This window comes from Chanos chanos, chromosome 3 (genome assembly GCF_902362185.1).
Source record: "Chanos chanos chromosome 3, fChaCha1.1, whole genome shotgun sequence".
NCBI classification, from domain to species: domain Eukaryota; kingdom Metazoa; phylum Chordata; class Actinopteri; order Gonorynchiformes; family Chanidae; genus Chanos; species Chanos chanos.
Genome location: NC_044497.1, coordinates 42,332,871 through 42,348,861, shown reverse-complemented (window position 1 = coordinate 42,348,861; position 15,991 = coordinate 42,332,871). Strand labels below are relative to the sequence as shown.

Sequence of the window (15,991 nt, the reverse complement as noted above, 5' to 3'; positions counted from 1 at the left end):
CGGAACGTTTCTAAGGTCGACTTGTACTATTTGTCCCACTTGATGTCTCATAGTCAGCTGATAATGCAGGTGAAAGGTCAGTCGAGTTTACCAGACAAAATGGATGTCAATCAGGCTAAACAAGAGCATCTTCTCGCATTAAAAGGTATTATCCATCTCATTGTGGGTCTCCAAATTATACCACAGCTTTCTGAGGATCTAGCGTGATCATCTGATATTTCAGCAAGGCTGTGTTCTGATTTGATTATCGTATGTCAGTACGTGATTAGCTATCTATGCTAGCTTGTTAGTCAAATAATAGCTATAAGTCCATACTCGATGTGGCCAAAACTGCAGTGTAGGTTCAGATCTAAAAATGATCATTTTACCTCACTTTAATCTGAATAAATTCTGACTGTCCTTTAAGTTTCTATGTAGATGTAGTCCTAATACCAGACTGTAAAAATTCGTCCGCTAGTTTATTCATATCAAAGGAATAGCCTAATACAGCCTGACTATTAGTATTCCTCTTAAGAAATGAACACACCTCTCAAACAAATTTCTCACTGTTCAATACTACAAATAAACAACGTGACGATCCTTTGCTTGATATTTATTAATACTGTGGATAGTTCCAATATAATGGTCGACAGTGTAGCTTGTTCCTTTATTGTTTGTCAAGAGGTAAATGTCTGTTTCAACTAGGCGATATTGTTAGTGTTATTATCAGCTAAACTCTAAGTTAAATCTAGTAAATTTGATTAGTTCTCTTTCTCACGTGCACAATGTCGTTCAAGATCATTTGGCTGTACTTCGATGTGATTTGCAGCGGTTTTGAATACACTGAGCACGTCACCAATTAAATGGCCTAACAGTGAAAAAATAAATAAACAAACCACCATAAAGAGCTTTCAGTAACGTTAGCTTGGCATGTATGTTGACAAATCCTTTTAGAGAACGTTGTGTTGGTCTGTTGGGAAATTTTTTGTAACGTGCTTCACAATATTACGTCAAGTTATGACTGGAACAAAGGAAAGCTTTTTATTTAAACTCTGATATTTCTGGCTTATGTTTAAATGGCAATTGCCAGAATTTGTTCTACATACTCTAAATGATTAATTGGTAGCCAAAATGGAAGCTTTTTGTAATCCTAAAGCTCGAAAACACCATTAATCTGTGGAGTTTATGAAAATTGTAGAAGGTTTTCTCAAATGCTGTAAGATTATCATGATACAGTTATGTCCTGTTACCTTGAGTGGATTAAAATGGTTGTGTGAGATAATTTGCAGTTGAAGTTTCCCACAGAGACTTAACTGTTGGTTAAAACATTTGTCCCTAAGCTTTTCTGTGCTAATTCAGAACTGAGTGGGCTATTCATCTCAACAATAAAATCACACACTAGGTTATTACCCTGTTGCACCTAATGGTTTTATTGTGGGGCTAGGCAAATATACTGGAAAAATGGCAGCCCATGCTCACATTTAGTTTTTATTCCTTCCACAAACATAGTTACTTTTGGTAAATTTCACTTTTCAAAACAAACGACAGATGCGTCTTTATCCCACTGATTCCACTCCATTAGTACTTCAGATAGAGTAACTGATTACAGGGAAGTCATAGATGTTTTAGAATTTGTCCATGAGTAGGTCTGAACTGTATTCAAAATTTAAGCATCTTACTATGGTGTTTGCAAGCTGAAACCATCCTTCTCCATGTTAATAAGCTTGGGAAAAGATTAAGTCAGAATATTAGCCTACCTTGATCTAGTCACGTTGTGGGAAACTGTAGTAAAATGCTATCGGCGCCACCCGTTGCACCGTAACAAATCTAAATATCTCAGTAGAGCCATGAGAGCGGTTCTGTAACAGAGGTGGGCCCTTAAAGATAGAGGCTTAGAGGAGAAGTTTAATCATTGTTGGACTCTGCCTGGTCAGTGTTTGGAAGCCTGGTATTTGTTTTGCGCTATATTGATTTTGTATTAGACTTTTAATGCAACATGTACTGCTTGCTCCTCTTTATGAAATATGATACTACTACTACTACTACTACTACTACTAATAATAATAATGGTAATAGTTATAATAGTAAAAACAAAACTCATGTGGATATAACCCATAGGATTTTAGTAGAGTCTAACTATATCTCATTTTTTCCCTCAGTGATGCGACTGACAAAACCTACACTCTTCACAAACATGCCAGTGACATGTGAAGACAGAGACCTTCCAGGTACAAACCATACATGAACAGAGCATATTTTTGAAAGACGGTTAACGTATATGTGTTTGCTGTCTTCAGTCCCTACACAATCCTTATATTCTAGTAGTTTATCAACATCCTATAACTATAAACAGTGCCTTCCACAATTAGTGACACCCCTGGTAAAGATAAGTAAAAGGTTATTTAAAAATCACCTTTTGGTGAATTGGCTTAATCTCACACTGAAAAAACTGAGAAAAATAGAACCTGTAACTGAAGTCAATTCAATCTGAGAACAAAAAACCCTCATCCAGAAATAATTATTGTTAACATAACCACACATGCCACAATTACTGGCACCCCTTAGAAATACTTATGAACAAAATGTAACTGAAGCATTTTCTTCCATTGATCAGAGTGCTTAGGAACATTCAAGCAGTATTCCGTGTCTTTCTGTTTCATTGGGGTATAAATATGAGATGACAGAGAGGCCATATCCCCTTATTCACACATCAACATGGGAAGGTTAAGAGAACACACAAATCAAATGAGGGAAAAGTGTGTTGAGCTTCATAAGTCAGGGAATGGCTATAAAGAATTCACCTGAACTACTCACCTGAAAATGTCCACATCTACCTTTAGGGCGATATTTAAAAAGTTCAAAGCAAGTGGAACTATCACAAACTTGCCTGGAAGAAGACCCAAGTTTATTTTGCTCCCACGCACAGTGAGGAGGATGGTAAGAGAGGCAGAAAAATCCTCAAGGATCACTGTTGGAGAATTACAGAGGAAAGTATAGCATCTTGGCGTCACCCAAGTCTCAAAAACTACCATGCCAACAAATTATTGGAAGGCGTGCCAGAAAAAAGCCTTTCCTGTCATTTCACCACAAACGTAAGCACCTGGAGTTTGCTAAACACTACTAGAATTTTTACTGGAACTGTATTCTGTGGTCAGATGAAACAAAAATTGAGCTTTTTGGCAACAAACACTCAAGGTGGGTTTGGCGTAAAAAGAAGGATGGCTACACGGAAAAGAACTTGATCCTCACTGTGAAACACGGTGGAGGTTCCATGATGTTGTGGGGCTGTTGTTCCTCCAAAGACCCTGAGAATCTTGTTAGGGTACATGGCATCATGAACTCCAATGAAATACCAGGAAATTTGAAAATCTGAATCTGGCTGCCTCTCAGGGAATTAAAACTGGGTTGTCATTGGATCCTCCAGCAGGACAATGATCCAAAACGTATGTCCAAATCTACATAAAAGTGGTTAACTGAACACAAAATCAAGCTTCTGCCATGGCCATCTCAGTCCGCTGACCTAAACCCCATTGAAAACCTGTGGGCTGAGCTGAAGAGGAGAGTGCACGAGAGAAGACCTAGGACCCTGGATGATCTGGAGAGATTCTGTAAAGAGGCATGGTTTCAGATTCCTTGCTGTGTATTGTCCAACCTTATTAGATGTTGGATGAGAAGACTCAGTGCTGTATTATTGACAAAGGGAGCTTGTAAAAAGTATTAAATGCAGGGGTGCCAATAATTGTGCCACACATAGTTTTGTTAAACATAATTATTTCTCAATGAGGGTTTTTTTCTCTCTCGGAATGACTTCACTTCAATCAAAGGCTGAATTGGTCTCGTATTTTTAGTGGGACATTAAGCTAATTCACCAAAAGGTGAATTTTTTATGATCTTTTGTACTCATCTTTACCAGGGGTGCCAATAATTGTGATGGGCACTGTATTATTAATGTTAGTGTTGGTTAAAAGTGGACTTGAAGTAGCTTGCCCCTTTGCATCATCGTTAACGAGGATGTTTTCGTTCTTTCTGTGAATGTGATCTTGGTCGTATCATATTTGAAAAGCCTATTAGCAGAGGTACTATACGATTCATGGTATGACCCAGCACTCAAATATAGTCTCCAGAATTAGCAGGAATTTATCATGTTTGTTTTCCCTTATGGTGGCATCTAACGGCACTGAAATATGATCACAGGCCACTAACTCTGCCACACTGTTGTAATATGTCACTATGACACTTCTGTGTAGGACCTCTATTTATATTAGGGCCCTCATGAAATGGGATCATATTGTATGAGTAAATCAAGAGGATGAGAATATGATCCTTTGAAAGACATAGACTAGATTTTGAATGGTCACTATATCATGCCTACCCTTTACTTGAGTTCAATCTGGTCAAGTACCAATTTATTGATTCTGGACAAAAAAGCGTTTCGGGTGTAATTTGACAAACACTTCAGTTTCGAGTAGATATCAGATGACTTTGGTATGAGACGTATGCTTTAAAAACACTACTCAGTAAATAAAGTATTTAAAACCATAGTACTTCATAAGTTCTCCGAATGCGGAGACTCAAATACATTTTCAGTGTCCTATTAAGTTTCTTAAGAAAATTCTTACACTGAATTGTACCTCACTAACACAGAGTGCCTGTGAGTTGCTAAAATGCTGCATATCCCTGAAATTCAGGCCAGATATTTAAATAGAAGATTTCTACATTTCCTTTGCTTTGTGTGTAGGTGTGATTTTCTCAACTTCAACTCCACACATGTGTTCACAGGGGATTTGTTTAGTAAACTTATGAAGGAGGATCCATCTACCATAAAGGGAGCTGAGACACTCATGCTTGGAGAAATGCTTACACTACCTCAGAATTTTGGGTAAATAATAGAAAACAAATTTGAAAAAATTGATATACCCTTCAAATCTCAGATACTTATTCTCATCAAGCTGGACATTGAATGATCAATGATGTAGATACAGGTTGTACAGCTGGAATAATGTTTTACTAAAATAAATAATAATTGATTTAGTAAAACATGTTTAACTTAATTAAAAATTTAACTCATAAATTGATGAGTAGAAACGTTCGGTTGCTTGTACAGAATAATTCTATATTTAATGGGTCGCGATGGGCAACATCCCTAAGCACAGCCTTAGTGTTCAGCCATGTCATCCTGTTTATGAGTCTACGAGTGTTTCAGCGACCTGATGTATGTACGCTGCTATTTTCCCATACAGAAATATTTTCCTGGGTGAGACCTTCTCAAGTTACATTAGCGTGCACAACGACAGCAATCAAGTGGTCAAAGATATCCTTGTAAAGGTAATGGCTTGGCATGGGAGAGCACTCCATGCAGTTTTTGCTGAGCTGTCATTTCTTTCATGTTTTTATTCCTGCAGTTTTCTTTTCTCTCAGATTGGTATTCTTGTGGGTGCTTCCGTCTGCAGGCAGATCTCCAGACCAGCTCTCAGAGATTAAACCTGTCAGCATCAAACTCGGCAGTGTCAGAACTCAAACCAGAGTGCTGCATTGATGACGTCATACACCATGAAGTCAAAGAAATTGGAACTCACATGTAGGCTTTGCTTTCATGTACTCTGAGAATTTCCTTCTTTCACTGAACCAGAACTGACCCTCACAAAACCTCGTGACCCTGGTCACGTGTAGTCGAGTGTATTTGTACAGACTGATGTTTCAGAGAACTGTGGAGTAAATATCACTGATATGAGGGAAAAATGATGAAATTTCCCTGTTGTTCTCATCATTTATCTGTTCAATCTAGCTTGGTTTGTGCTGTCAGCTACACCACTCAGTCCGGGGAGAAGTTGTACTTTAGGAAGTTTTTCAAATTTCAGGTGAGTTCATTTCAGTTAACATATGTTATCAGTTAAATGCTTTCAAATAAAATGAAATTTTCTCAGAAGATGTTGTGGAAAAGAAAATATTATTCCTAAACAATTTAGCAAATACTTGACACAGAGCAAGGCAATTAACACTTAAGCTTCATATTCTAACCTGAGTGTGGTTTCATGGGCTGCTCTCTTCAACTCTCCTTTAGACCAGAGTTGCTGAAAGAAATCTCATCCAGCAGCACTGTTTTTGACCACAGGATACTATGACAATAGCGCATATGACCATTATGGTCTTGGATGTTAACATACACATTGATTTGGTTATTAATACAGAGGCTATTTTTGGTACTGTCTCTTGGAATTTGTTGTCCTTTTAATATGGATTTAGCGGAAGAGGAATCTGATTTCACCTCATCCTTCAGCTTAAACTCTATTTTAAACCAGGTTCTCAAGCCTCTGGATGTAAAGACAAAGTTTTACAATGCTGAGGTAAGTTTGCCCCTCAGGTAAAACTGTCAGTTCTATCTGTGTTTTTCCTTCCTTTCACCCAGCTTGTGCTCCTTTTGCATCAGAATATGAATTTACGTCATGTCTCTGAACCTACTTATATCTCCATTATTGCCTGTTTTTGAGTGAATATAATAACATTAAATACTAGCTTGACTCAGGAAAATGGTTCTTTGGAAATAGACTTAATCAGTCTATTAGTATTTGTCCTTGCTTTTTCTCTTAAGCCTTGTTACCTCATGCAAATATTAACTTACCAACTCGTCGATAAAGTCCTCTTTTACAATTTTGTGCCGGGTACATACTTGTGTGTTGTTATATTGACGAGTGGTTGTGGTCAGCTCATTTTTGAAAGATTTGATGGGATTGAATTTGATTGTCATGAATTTGTTGAACTGAATGAATTTAAAAAGAGCTGACTTCAACTCTGTGTCTTTTTTTCATTTTGCGGTTAGAATTTTCTTTTGCAGCTCATTTTGCAGCTTGTTTTTGTCTTTATCAGCATTTTCATTAGTTTTAATCAGCCATCTCATTAGCTTATGTGGCTTGAGGATGAAATAAAGGCGTTGTCATTTTCTTATGCATGTAACCCTCACATTTCTAATGATTTTGTCTTTTATTTTCTCCATTAGAGTGACCTCAGTTCTGTGGTAATTGTTTTTCCATTCTCATTGCTGAAGTCCTTGCCCATTTTTGAAGCATACTGTTTCTTTTCTCTTTGGAGCCAATACAACAAAAGCCAAGGGAAAACCATGAAAAAGCATGTCAAACATTTGAATGTTGGAAAGGAAGAGCTGTTCTATCTCACAAGACAGCGGGGTTATGTATCCATGGGGAGGGGGGGGGCAGTTTTTAAGAAATGCTTTTTTCACTGTTTTCCCCTGCTCTCATTTCCCATTGATGCTTTTGCTCTCTTGCTGACTCATCATATATATCAAGCAAAATGAGGGAGGCTGGGCCAGGGCTGAATTGCTGGGGGCGGGGCTTGACATCAGTTAAACTGTCATTGAACTGTAATGGAAAGTAAGGGAAAAGTAAGTTGTTTAAATCAAAATTTTGGAATTTGATTGATCAAGCATGGGATATTTAATCAATATTGTTGTCTAAGATTACACAAGCAAATAGCAAAAGCTTTTTAAGAGCCCCATTTCTTTGGGTTATTACAATTTCTTATGTTAGTGATCAAAAAGGCGAAAATTAAGGGGACCTACCATTACACTGTCAGCATCTAATACTTTTGTATTGAGATTGTGTAGTAGGAAATAATCCAGCAATGATCAGTTTTTAAGTAGTAGTGAACTGGACTGTGTAATCATTGGTTCTGGTCTGATATTGGTTGATTGTGCTTGGCATGGGAACTGCTCTGGGCTAAAACAATAACACTCTGGTTCTGCCAGAAAGGTTCTGTTGTTCCTCAGTTAATCTCTAGACCTTTTTTTGAATTGCAGGCATGAACTAATCCCAACTCTTTTTGCCTATTCAATGCAGAACTAATCTGCTGTCTGGAGACAAACTGAGCAGTAACTACTTTGTTTAGCTCTGGTGCTTGATTTCAATGTCCTACCCTGTTTTCAAATAGATATGTACCTCATCTTTTTGTTATGTATTGCAATTCTAACGTCCTGACGGCTTTTTATTTGAATAGAGTAAAGGTGACATTCAAAATCTGTCAGCAGCAGTGTCTTGAAGTAGTCCTGCTCAGTTGGCTAATGCCGAGTGATCTAATGTTACGTAACGTATCACGGACCGGTGGTTAACCTCAAGCTTTAACTTTACAGACAGATGAAGTGTTCCTAGAAGCACAGATCCAGAACATCACAACCTCTCCCATGTTCATGGAGAAAGTGTCTCTGGAGCCATCCATAATGTACAGTGTCACAGAGCTCAACACAGTGGCCTCAGGGGGACAAGGGTAAAATCCATCCAGTACAACTGCCAGTCCATCACGCAGTCCACACTTACTCTAACGAAATGTGTCATCATTGTTTAAATCATCTTAATGGGTGGATAACAGGAATCGATATCAACAGAGCTGTTATACTGGGCCATTTTTAGTTGTGTATTGTGTCTTTTAGCTGCGCTTTTTGACAAAGCCTGTGGCTTCTCTTCACGGGATGTCTAGACACCTGCTCTTGCTTTCCCTACAGTGAGTCGACGTTTGGGAAGATGTCTTATCTCCAGCCCATGGACACACGGCAGTATTTGTATTGCCTGAAACCCAAGCCTGAGTTTGCTGAGAAGGCTGGAGTCATTAAAGGGGTGACGGTCATTGGGAAACTAGACATTGTTTGGAAGACTAATCTTGGGGAGAGAGGACGACTGCAGACCAGTCAGCTTCAGAGAATGGTATGCTAATGGACTCAATTTCATCATTTTAGCAGGTGTTAGGCAAAACATACAGAATACAGAAAAGAAAGCGCTATTAAATTGTTATATTGTACTCTGTTGTTCTAATCCCTTACATTAATGCTCTGTGGTAGTAGTAGTAGTTCTAAGATAGTATTAGGCATTATTTTTGCCTTTTCCCTATCTGACCCCAGGCATATTCTTAACTGATGTTTAAACAATGAGAATGCCATCACGTACACCACTGTACTGAGTTACCATTTCTAATTTATGCCAGGCCCCTGGGTATGGAGACGTCAGGCTTTCTCTGGAGCTCATTCCAGACACTGTCAACATAGAAGAACCTTTTGACATCACCTGTAAAATCACTAATTGCAGGTGAGGGAAAGTGTTCTCATGAACACAGATTTCCAGAGTGATATTCTTTCCAGTTAACCTCCTTCTTTGTGTGTTTCCTTCCCAGCGAGAGGACCATGGATCTGGTTCTGGAGATGTGTAACACCAGGTCCATACACTGGTGTGGCGTCTCAGGCCGACAGATGGGCAAACTCAGCCCTGGTGCCTCACTCTCCATTCCTCTCAAACTCTTGTCTTCTGTTCAGGGTTTACAAGTAAGTGCAGAACTAGATTCTCTTTTTTTTTTCTTTTCAACTCCAGTATTCAAATAAGGGGTTTGAAAATTTCAGTGATGTTTTCTTTCTTCCAGATATTTAAAATTTTATATCATGCTGGAGGTGTTAAAATATTTATGTGCCCTCCTTGGTACTTGACTGTGAACTGAGTATCGTGTTTTATTTTCCTTGCTCTCTGATTCCAGAGTATTTCTGGACTCCGACTGACAGATACGTTTCTGAAACGGACATATGAGTATGATGACATCGCCCAAGTTTGTGTGGTGTGCCCTTACATAAACCCAGAGAGTTAAACATCAAAGTACACTCAGCATCGTAAAGGACCAACCCTTCATCGCTGTGCACCTCTTTCGTCTTTTACTAATCCACTATGAACTGATCATGTTTTAAAAAAAAAAAATGTCATTTTTAAAATCCTGATCATGATTTTAAATGTCTGTACATGTGAATAAAATATGTAAGCATATGATTTTGGTTTACTTCATGTCTGATTCTGCTCGATTGCTGTAACGTGTAACAGAGCTTTAGTAAATAATAAATTATTTTTTTCTCAACAGGTTACATCTCGGACTTAAATCTCACTCATCAGTCTTGTGTCAGTTATGTGTCTGTGGTCATATTAAATGTTCATACAAATGAAACAGTGTTGTAAGCCTTCCAGTCAAATAAACTGTAATGAGAAACTGTATTAAATGCTAGTGTGCAAAAATAGGCAGTCATAAATGACTTCAAGACAACTTTATTAGCATAGTTTAGTGACAAAACATTATACAGCTCTGTGTTTTTACAAGCATATGCTTTAAGCTTAACTTAGTTACCTGATAACAAATATCAGATTAAGGGGCATGCATATAAATAATGCAACAAACAAGGCTGACATCATGAATCAGTTCATCTTGAGTGTTCAATCTAGCAACATTATTTAGTTCTTGTTAGAGATAAAGAAATAGATGAGTGGGTTAGGAATGGTCCTGCTATCCACAGATATGGAGAGTGATACTTATCACACCAGTGTTCCCAAAACGAACAGACGGCACCGTAAACTAAGGCTAGAGAATGTGTTAACTCTCTAGAAATCAAGTCCTACGGACTAGAAACCTGACCCACCGTTAATATTAACCAATAGGCACAAAAAATTAAAAATCATCAGTAGACAAGAAGAAAAACCTGATGTGTGTCATAGCTACAGTCATGAGAAGAAGACATAATTTACACATCACTACAACAAAGAGACCCTAGGTTAGGCATGATTATCATTTGCTCTGGACAAGTTTGGTTTCTAAAATGTTTGATGCCCTTTCCTCTGCCTCTTTCTCCTTCGTGAAGCCCTAGTAGTCACAGTAAAGTGCCATTTTTTCCCCATCTCCATCTCCTCACTCCAATTCAGCCAGTGGTCAGACTTAGAGAGAATGGGTGTACAGACTGCATTCACCTCCTCCACCTCCCACGCGACTAATCTCACAGACCTACAGAAAGGAATGATCTCTTTCAGTCCGTCGCTGAGAAGCTAGCCATAAGGTTAAAGTGATCTCTGCTCAAAGTGTGCGAATGATGGACAGTGAGGTTATGACGAAAATATACTGGACAAAATATCTTTTTGGAGTTTGCTGAAAACTGAAAATCATTCTGTTCTCTGTTTTTCTTGCATTTGGTCTGGGTCAGGAAAAGCTCCATCTACATCATCCGTATTGAGCAAGCATAAGAAGTAAACATGTAATGAGTGTGTTATTATTTTCCACCTGTGTGGATCATGAGTGCTCCTCTGCACTGCCGCTGAAAGAGCGGCTACGGATGTGGTTCCTCAGCTGCTCTATCAGCTCTGGATTCTGCTGCTGGATCTGCTGGGCGAACTGCTGACCACTGCAACACAAAATGATAACGTTCCAGCAGATTATGTTCAGAGACCCCAGGCACAAACGATCCACAGGATTTTTATAGGCACGCATCTATATATAAGCATCTGATGTGTAAATACATGTTCTGAACTACATACAACAGACATTATCTAACATATATGAGAATTAATAAAAAATAGTAATAGTAATTCAGTGTAAAGATTGTGTCCTAAAAGTTTGATTCGCAAGAAAAACGGCAATGCTCACGCTTCAATCAGGCTGGATATGTCTGACAGTCCTCCCACTCCTGCTGCCGGTCCGCCGACTGCATTAGACATCATTCCTGACATGCTGTCCAAAAGGAGCGTGAGAGAGCGTTTACTCCCTTCATACCTAACAAATACTCTACATACAATGTAAAATCTGTACTATCCAGATAAGAATTCCAAGGTTATCTGCTGCATAACCTTTTAAAGTTTATTCAAGTTGTGGTTGGAGAGGTGTTCTTTAAAAAAATCATTGCACACAAGTTCAGTAAAATCCAAAAAGGCCCTGCAGCATTTTTTGTCTTGCGGCACGTTTTTTTTTTTGTTGGTTTTTTTTTACACGGTACGTGCTGAATTACCCCACCTTAAGATGCACACTTACAGTTGTTGCACCTGTTGGTTCTGCATCACACTGGCTGCCTGTGAGCAAAAGCAGGAATGTGAAAGTGAATTCAGACTTGGCGTTTCTGCAGTGTAAACTTATTAAAGCTCAGATGACAGTTACAGTATCCGACTACAGTAAATGGGACCACGTTTTTCCATGTCCTGTGGCTCTTGGCGGCATAGGATATGTTGCTCTGGGTAATGCATTGACATGCAAGGCTTGAAGGAAATTTTACCCGGTGAGCAACGAGAACTGGCCTCAGTCAAACAGAACGTATTTTACATAACTGGAACACGGAGTTAATATCAGGTCAAGATGGCTCTATTAAATATTTATCTTACTAATGCTTCGAGGAAGATGGTAGGACAGTAGTGCCAAATTTCTAGCTACAAAAAGCAGAAAATCTGCCACTGTGTTGTGAAGCCGTGATTCATGATTAAGGCGAGCCAATGCAGTATTATGTTAAACGAACAAACTGTTTCTGTCGTGACAATTCCTAAGACCGTGCAGATCACGTCGAAAGCCAATTGACAATAAATCCGTTCTCCGCATACCGCATTTAACACAAGTTTTTCGTACAATCTATTCTCTTACGCTGATTCTCAGACTAAAACATATGTTAAAACTCAGGCTTTCCCTGTCAGCTGCCCCACCTGCCAGAGGTTATTAAACTAGGCTCGACTGATGAAAAGGACTGGACCTTTAACAATGGCACGAGTGGAATTCCACATTGGCTCACCACACAGAGAGTTAATTTATAACACATCATAAAAACCATAAAAGAGGAATGGCTCATATGAGCTTATACCGCTTACCATGCTAATGAAGGCAGGGTTATTGATGAGACTGGCCATGTCAAAGCCAAGGCCGGTGGCTGTCTGTAAGAGAATAATATCCAGCCGCATACTTCAGCATACTTAGCGTTAGAAAGTGTCTCTAGTGAATCAGTTAACATGTAAAAAATGGACCTCTGTATTCTCTTAATGCCTGGACCTTGCATGAATGTGTCGATATGCTGTGAGCATTTGCTGAGGGTATAAGAATGTAAATTCCTGCACATGTATACATGTAGATGTACATGTATGTGAAAAAAACAACAGTCATGTATTAAATTGAAACTTAATTTACTTAACTTAATTTACTGAGGGTGGCTTTAACTATGCTAATATATTCAGTATTAACTTTACTCACGGGGCTGGCTGCTTCTTTTTGCTTCTGCTCAGCAATTTTCAGGTTGGATTTGTAGGTTTCATTCTCTGGATCTAGAACGAGTGCCTTCTTAAAGTATGATATCGCATCTGGATACTTACTCATAGAGGTTAAAGCCAATCTGGAAACAACATTTAAAAATTAAAATAACTAATAATTATAAAATAATACAAAACACTCTAATGAAATGTACCTCCCACCTCATGTTGACACTGTTTTCACATGGGACTATGGTTTGTCTTATATGACATATTTTTATAGTACATATTTTAAAATCTAGAATTACATATTACACACACATATGACATATTATTAAATTACGTATGCTCTGTTCAACTGGGTATAATTTAAGTAAATGAAATCTTGCAATAATCATGTCATAACAACATCTTACCCCATTCTTCCATAGGCCTTACTGTATGTGGGGTCAATGGCTATTGCCCGTTCACAATCACTTGTGGCCTCTGTGTAGTTACCTAGTTTACTATGTGCTGCAGCCCTACAGAAACCAACACAAACAGTTTGAAAAGACCAGAAAATCACAATTCTTTACAGGTCTTTTAAATGAGATGACTATGTGCAAATCAGAATGCCTTGGGGTTCCTTCTACCTGTTGCAGTAGTAGACAGCATTCCTTTGGTCCAGATCAATGGCTTTTGAATAGCAGTCTACAGCACAGCTGTAATTCTCCTCCTTCATATGATTGTTCCCTGGTGATGAAGAATTGGTTGGTTACTGTTCAATTCAACTGTTAATCGTAGCAAAAGCCTGTAAATCAAGCCTGTATAAGGCATTGTGTTTACATCTGATCAAGACATTCTTAAGCATTTACAAGATAGCAATACATATGCAATGTCTTAGCCACAATTATTCATGAAATAAAAACACTACAATCTATGTTAAAGTTCACCTTAAGTTTTTGTGTCAAACATACATAACTACATAATCCTAATATGTACTATCTTAAACAACAAATACCTTCGTTTTTTAGCTGCTCTGCTCGTTCTATGTCTTCTGGAGATGGAGAAGACTCTGGCAAGGTTACATTAGGCCTATCATTCTGAAAATGTCAATTTGATTCAAAAGTGTGAGAGAGAGTTTGGTAAGACATAATAAACAATTTATAATTGGTCATTTACGAATTTGTTTTCCAAAGAGAGTATAAATTAGGCCAGCAGTGACCATCAACCTACATTAGTCAATAATATCTTAAAAAGTGGCTTTTTGAAACACATATAAAAATTAGTTACTTTTGACTGTTAAGTCCTTGACTATGTTAAAAATGGCACTGGCCTAGAGGTGCTCACTATAGCTGAAATGGATAAGTTTTGTGAATTCAGAGGAGGAAACACAGAAAAACCCAGAGGCAGAGAGAGGATCATGCCCAAAATAATTAAACAGGTTTCCTGTGTCCTTCTGTTATCTCACTAGGCCCTGTCATTGGTCTTAAATGGAACAGTCCAAGTCACTAACTAAGTCTTCATTAACTAACAGTATTATTCTAAGGTTAAACATTGCATTCGTTTACTCCTAGTGTTGCTAAAATCATCCTTGAGTAAATCTGAGAGGCTATATCTAGACCAGTTAGATGTTTAGCAGACCAATCAATTCAAGGCTTTTAGATGCAGCTTTGCTGTATTTGTGAAACCACTTGGCTTCTCCCCAAAACTTATGCCATACCAACTGAATGGAAAAATAACACAATGGATAATTGGACCATGGACATTATTTATTCAGCTTTTACGTTATATTCACACTTGGTCTTAGTGATCACAAGTTGTAACAGAGACTCTGGCTGCTTTTCCTGCGCATGAATAGAATAAACCTGTCTATGAATAACAGCTTAATCCCTATCTTGGAGACCTGCCCTATGTGTTCATGTTACGTAAAATATTATTTTAGGGGGGCATTTAAAAATGGTGAGATGTGTGAAATAATCTGTCACCTTTAGAAGAGAGTTAAGGAATATCTCTGTTAACGGCTGAGGAGCTGCAAGATGACAGTCACTGGAAGTGATCTTGAAAGTGGTCTCCAAACATTGTATGGCAACTGGAGGGCAGAGAGGGGAAATGATCATGGAGGTTTTAGACAAACAATGAAAATAATTGTGTCTGCCATGCATGCAGTAACACTCTCGCCACTACAGCCGGGTTGTTAAGTGAACTGACATTGCATAGTTGAATCTACGTGGTTTTGTCATACGTTCATGCAGCAGCTTAAAATCAAAAGCGATCAAATTCTCAAACAACAAAGAAAAAAGAGCTTGTGACAATAAATGTTTTAAACAGAGAGCTGACCTACCCTCGAGGCTTTCCTGTTCATCTGAATTCAGCAAGCCACTGTGTGTTTGATCTCTGAGGAACTGCACTATTGAGAATGCCAATCTCTTTTCCACTGCCATTTTCTCCCTGTCAAAACACTGAGTGGAACAGAGGAGAATATGAAATCTGCAGATACATTCAAGAGGAGATGAAGATATAAAGATGGCACATTGTAATACTTCCTAAGTGTACTGTGCTACTGAAAATGTAGGACTCAGGTGTATTATTCAACTTCATGACAACTTGCTCCACAGAGCAATGAAATCATTACAACTTTATTTAGAAGTAAACAACTACCAATTCTGTAATATCTGTTTTATCCATATAAATCTCATGTTATTTATCCTATTGTAAAGAGGATGCTGAAATGATTTCTTAAGTGTTTTGTGTTGCGTTGTCCTTTAGCGCTTTAAATACAGCCTAATTTTTTCTCAAAAGTCTGCTGCAGCCCTACACCCATAGAGGCTTTGCCAAACTTTCCCCGCATATTAAAAGACCTAACTGGCAACAGTACAACACTCTAAGGAGTTAATGTGACCCAGACAAGCACATTACCAAATATACAGTATGCAGCTTCTTGTTGCATTACTAAGCTTCAGCCTATAGCGTAGACAGTCTGCCAAAAACTTATTACAGAAATAACACAGCTATAATTT

General features: G+C 38.3%; 2 protein-coding genes across 3 annotated transcripts; one reads left to right on the top strand and one right to left on the bottom strand.

Moving 5' to 3' along the window:
- The first annotated feature begins 63 nt into the window (after positions 1-63).
- On the top strand, positions 64-9,768 carry trappc13 (trafficking protein particle complex subunit 13). Of its 2 annotated transcripts, XM_030768802.1 has the most exons (13): positions 91-145; positions 2,139-2,207; positions 4,759-4,858; positions 5,220-5,304; positions 5,430-5,557; positions 5,765-5,837; positions 6,279-6,323; positions 6,974-6,991; positions 8,120-8,253; positions 8,489-8,687; positions 8,965-9,065; positions 9,151-9,298; positions 9,505-9,768. In XM_030768802.1, exons 1-13 carry the CDS (start codon positions 100-102, stop codon positions 9,610-9,612), a joined length of 1,254 nt encoding a protein of 417 aa, XP_030624662.1. In that variant the 5' UTR covers positions 91-99; the 3' UTR covers positions 9,613-9,768. The 2 variants fall into 2 exon arrangements, with proteins under 2 accessions (XP_030624664.1, XP_030624662.1); XM_030768804.1 differs by lacking the exon at positions 6,974-6,991 and having other exon boundaries at positions 64-145.
- A 927-nt stretch (positions 9,769-10,695) lies between these two features.
- On the bottom strand, positions 10,696-15,415 carry sgtb (small glutamine rich tetratricopeptide repeat co-chaperone beta). The gene is made up of 11 exons (XM_030769742.1): positions 15,316-15,415; positions 14,960-15,063; positions 13,993-14,074; positions 13,625-13,724; positions 13,409-13,513; positions 12,997-13,135; positions 12,621-12,683; positions 11,803-11,840; positions 11,422-11,505; positions 11,059-11,179; positions 10,696-10,785 (listed from the first exon to the last, which is right to left on the bottom strand). Exons 1-10 carry the CDS (start codon positions 15,413-15,415, stop codon positions 11,068-11,070), a joined length of 927 nt encoding a protein of 308 aa, XP_030625602.1. The 3' UTR covers positions 10,696-10,785; positions 11,059-11,067.
- Between the last annotated feature and the right edge of the window lie 576 nt (positions 15,416-15,991).

Bases quoted from the DNA above. Each gene is read 5' to 3' on its own strand.
- trappc13 (XM_030768804.1), top strand. From the start codon at position 64: ATGCAGGTGAAAGGTCAGTCGAGTTTACCAGACAAAATGGATGTCAAT. The intron at 6,324-8,119 runs GTAAGTTTGCCC...TTAACTTTACAG, and splicing joins CAAAGTTTTACAATGCTGAG to ACAGATGAAGTGTTCCTAGA. The intron at 8,688-8,964 runs GTATGCTAATGG...AATTTATGCCAG, and splicing joins CCAGTCAGCTTCAGAGAATG to GCCCCTGGGTATGGAGACGT.
- sgtb (XM_030769742.1), bottom strand. From the start codon at position 15,415: ATGGCAGTGGAAAAGAGATTGGCATTCTCAATAGTGCAGTTCCTCAGA. The intron at 15,064-15,315 runs GTAGGTCAGCTC...TCTGCCCTCCAG, and splicing joins TGAACAGGAAAGCCTCGAGG to TTGCCATACAATGTTTGGAG. The intron at 13,514-13,624 runs GTAGAAGGAACC...TGGTTTCTGTAG, and splicing joins GCTGTCTACTACTGCAACAG to GGCTGCAGCACATAGTAAAC.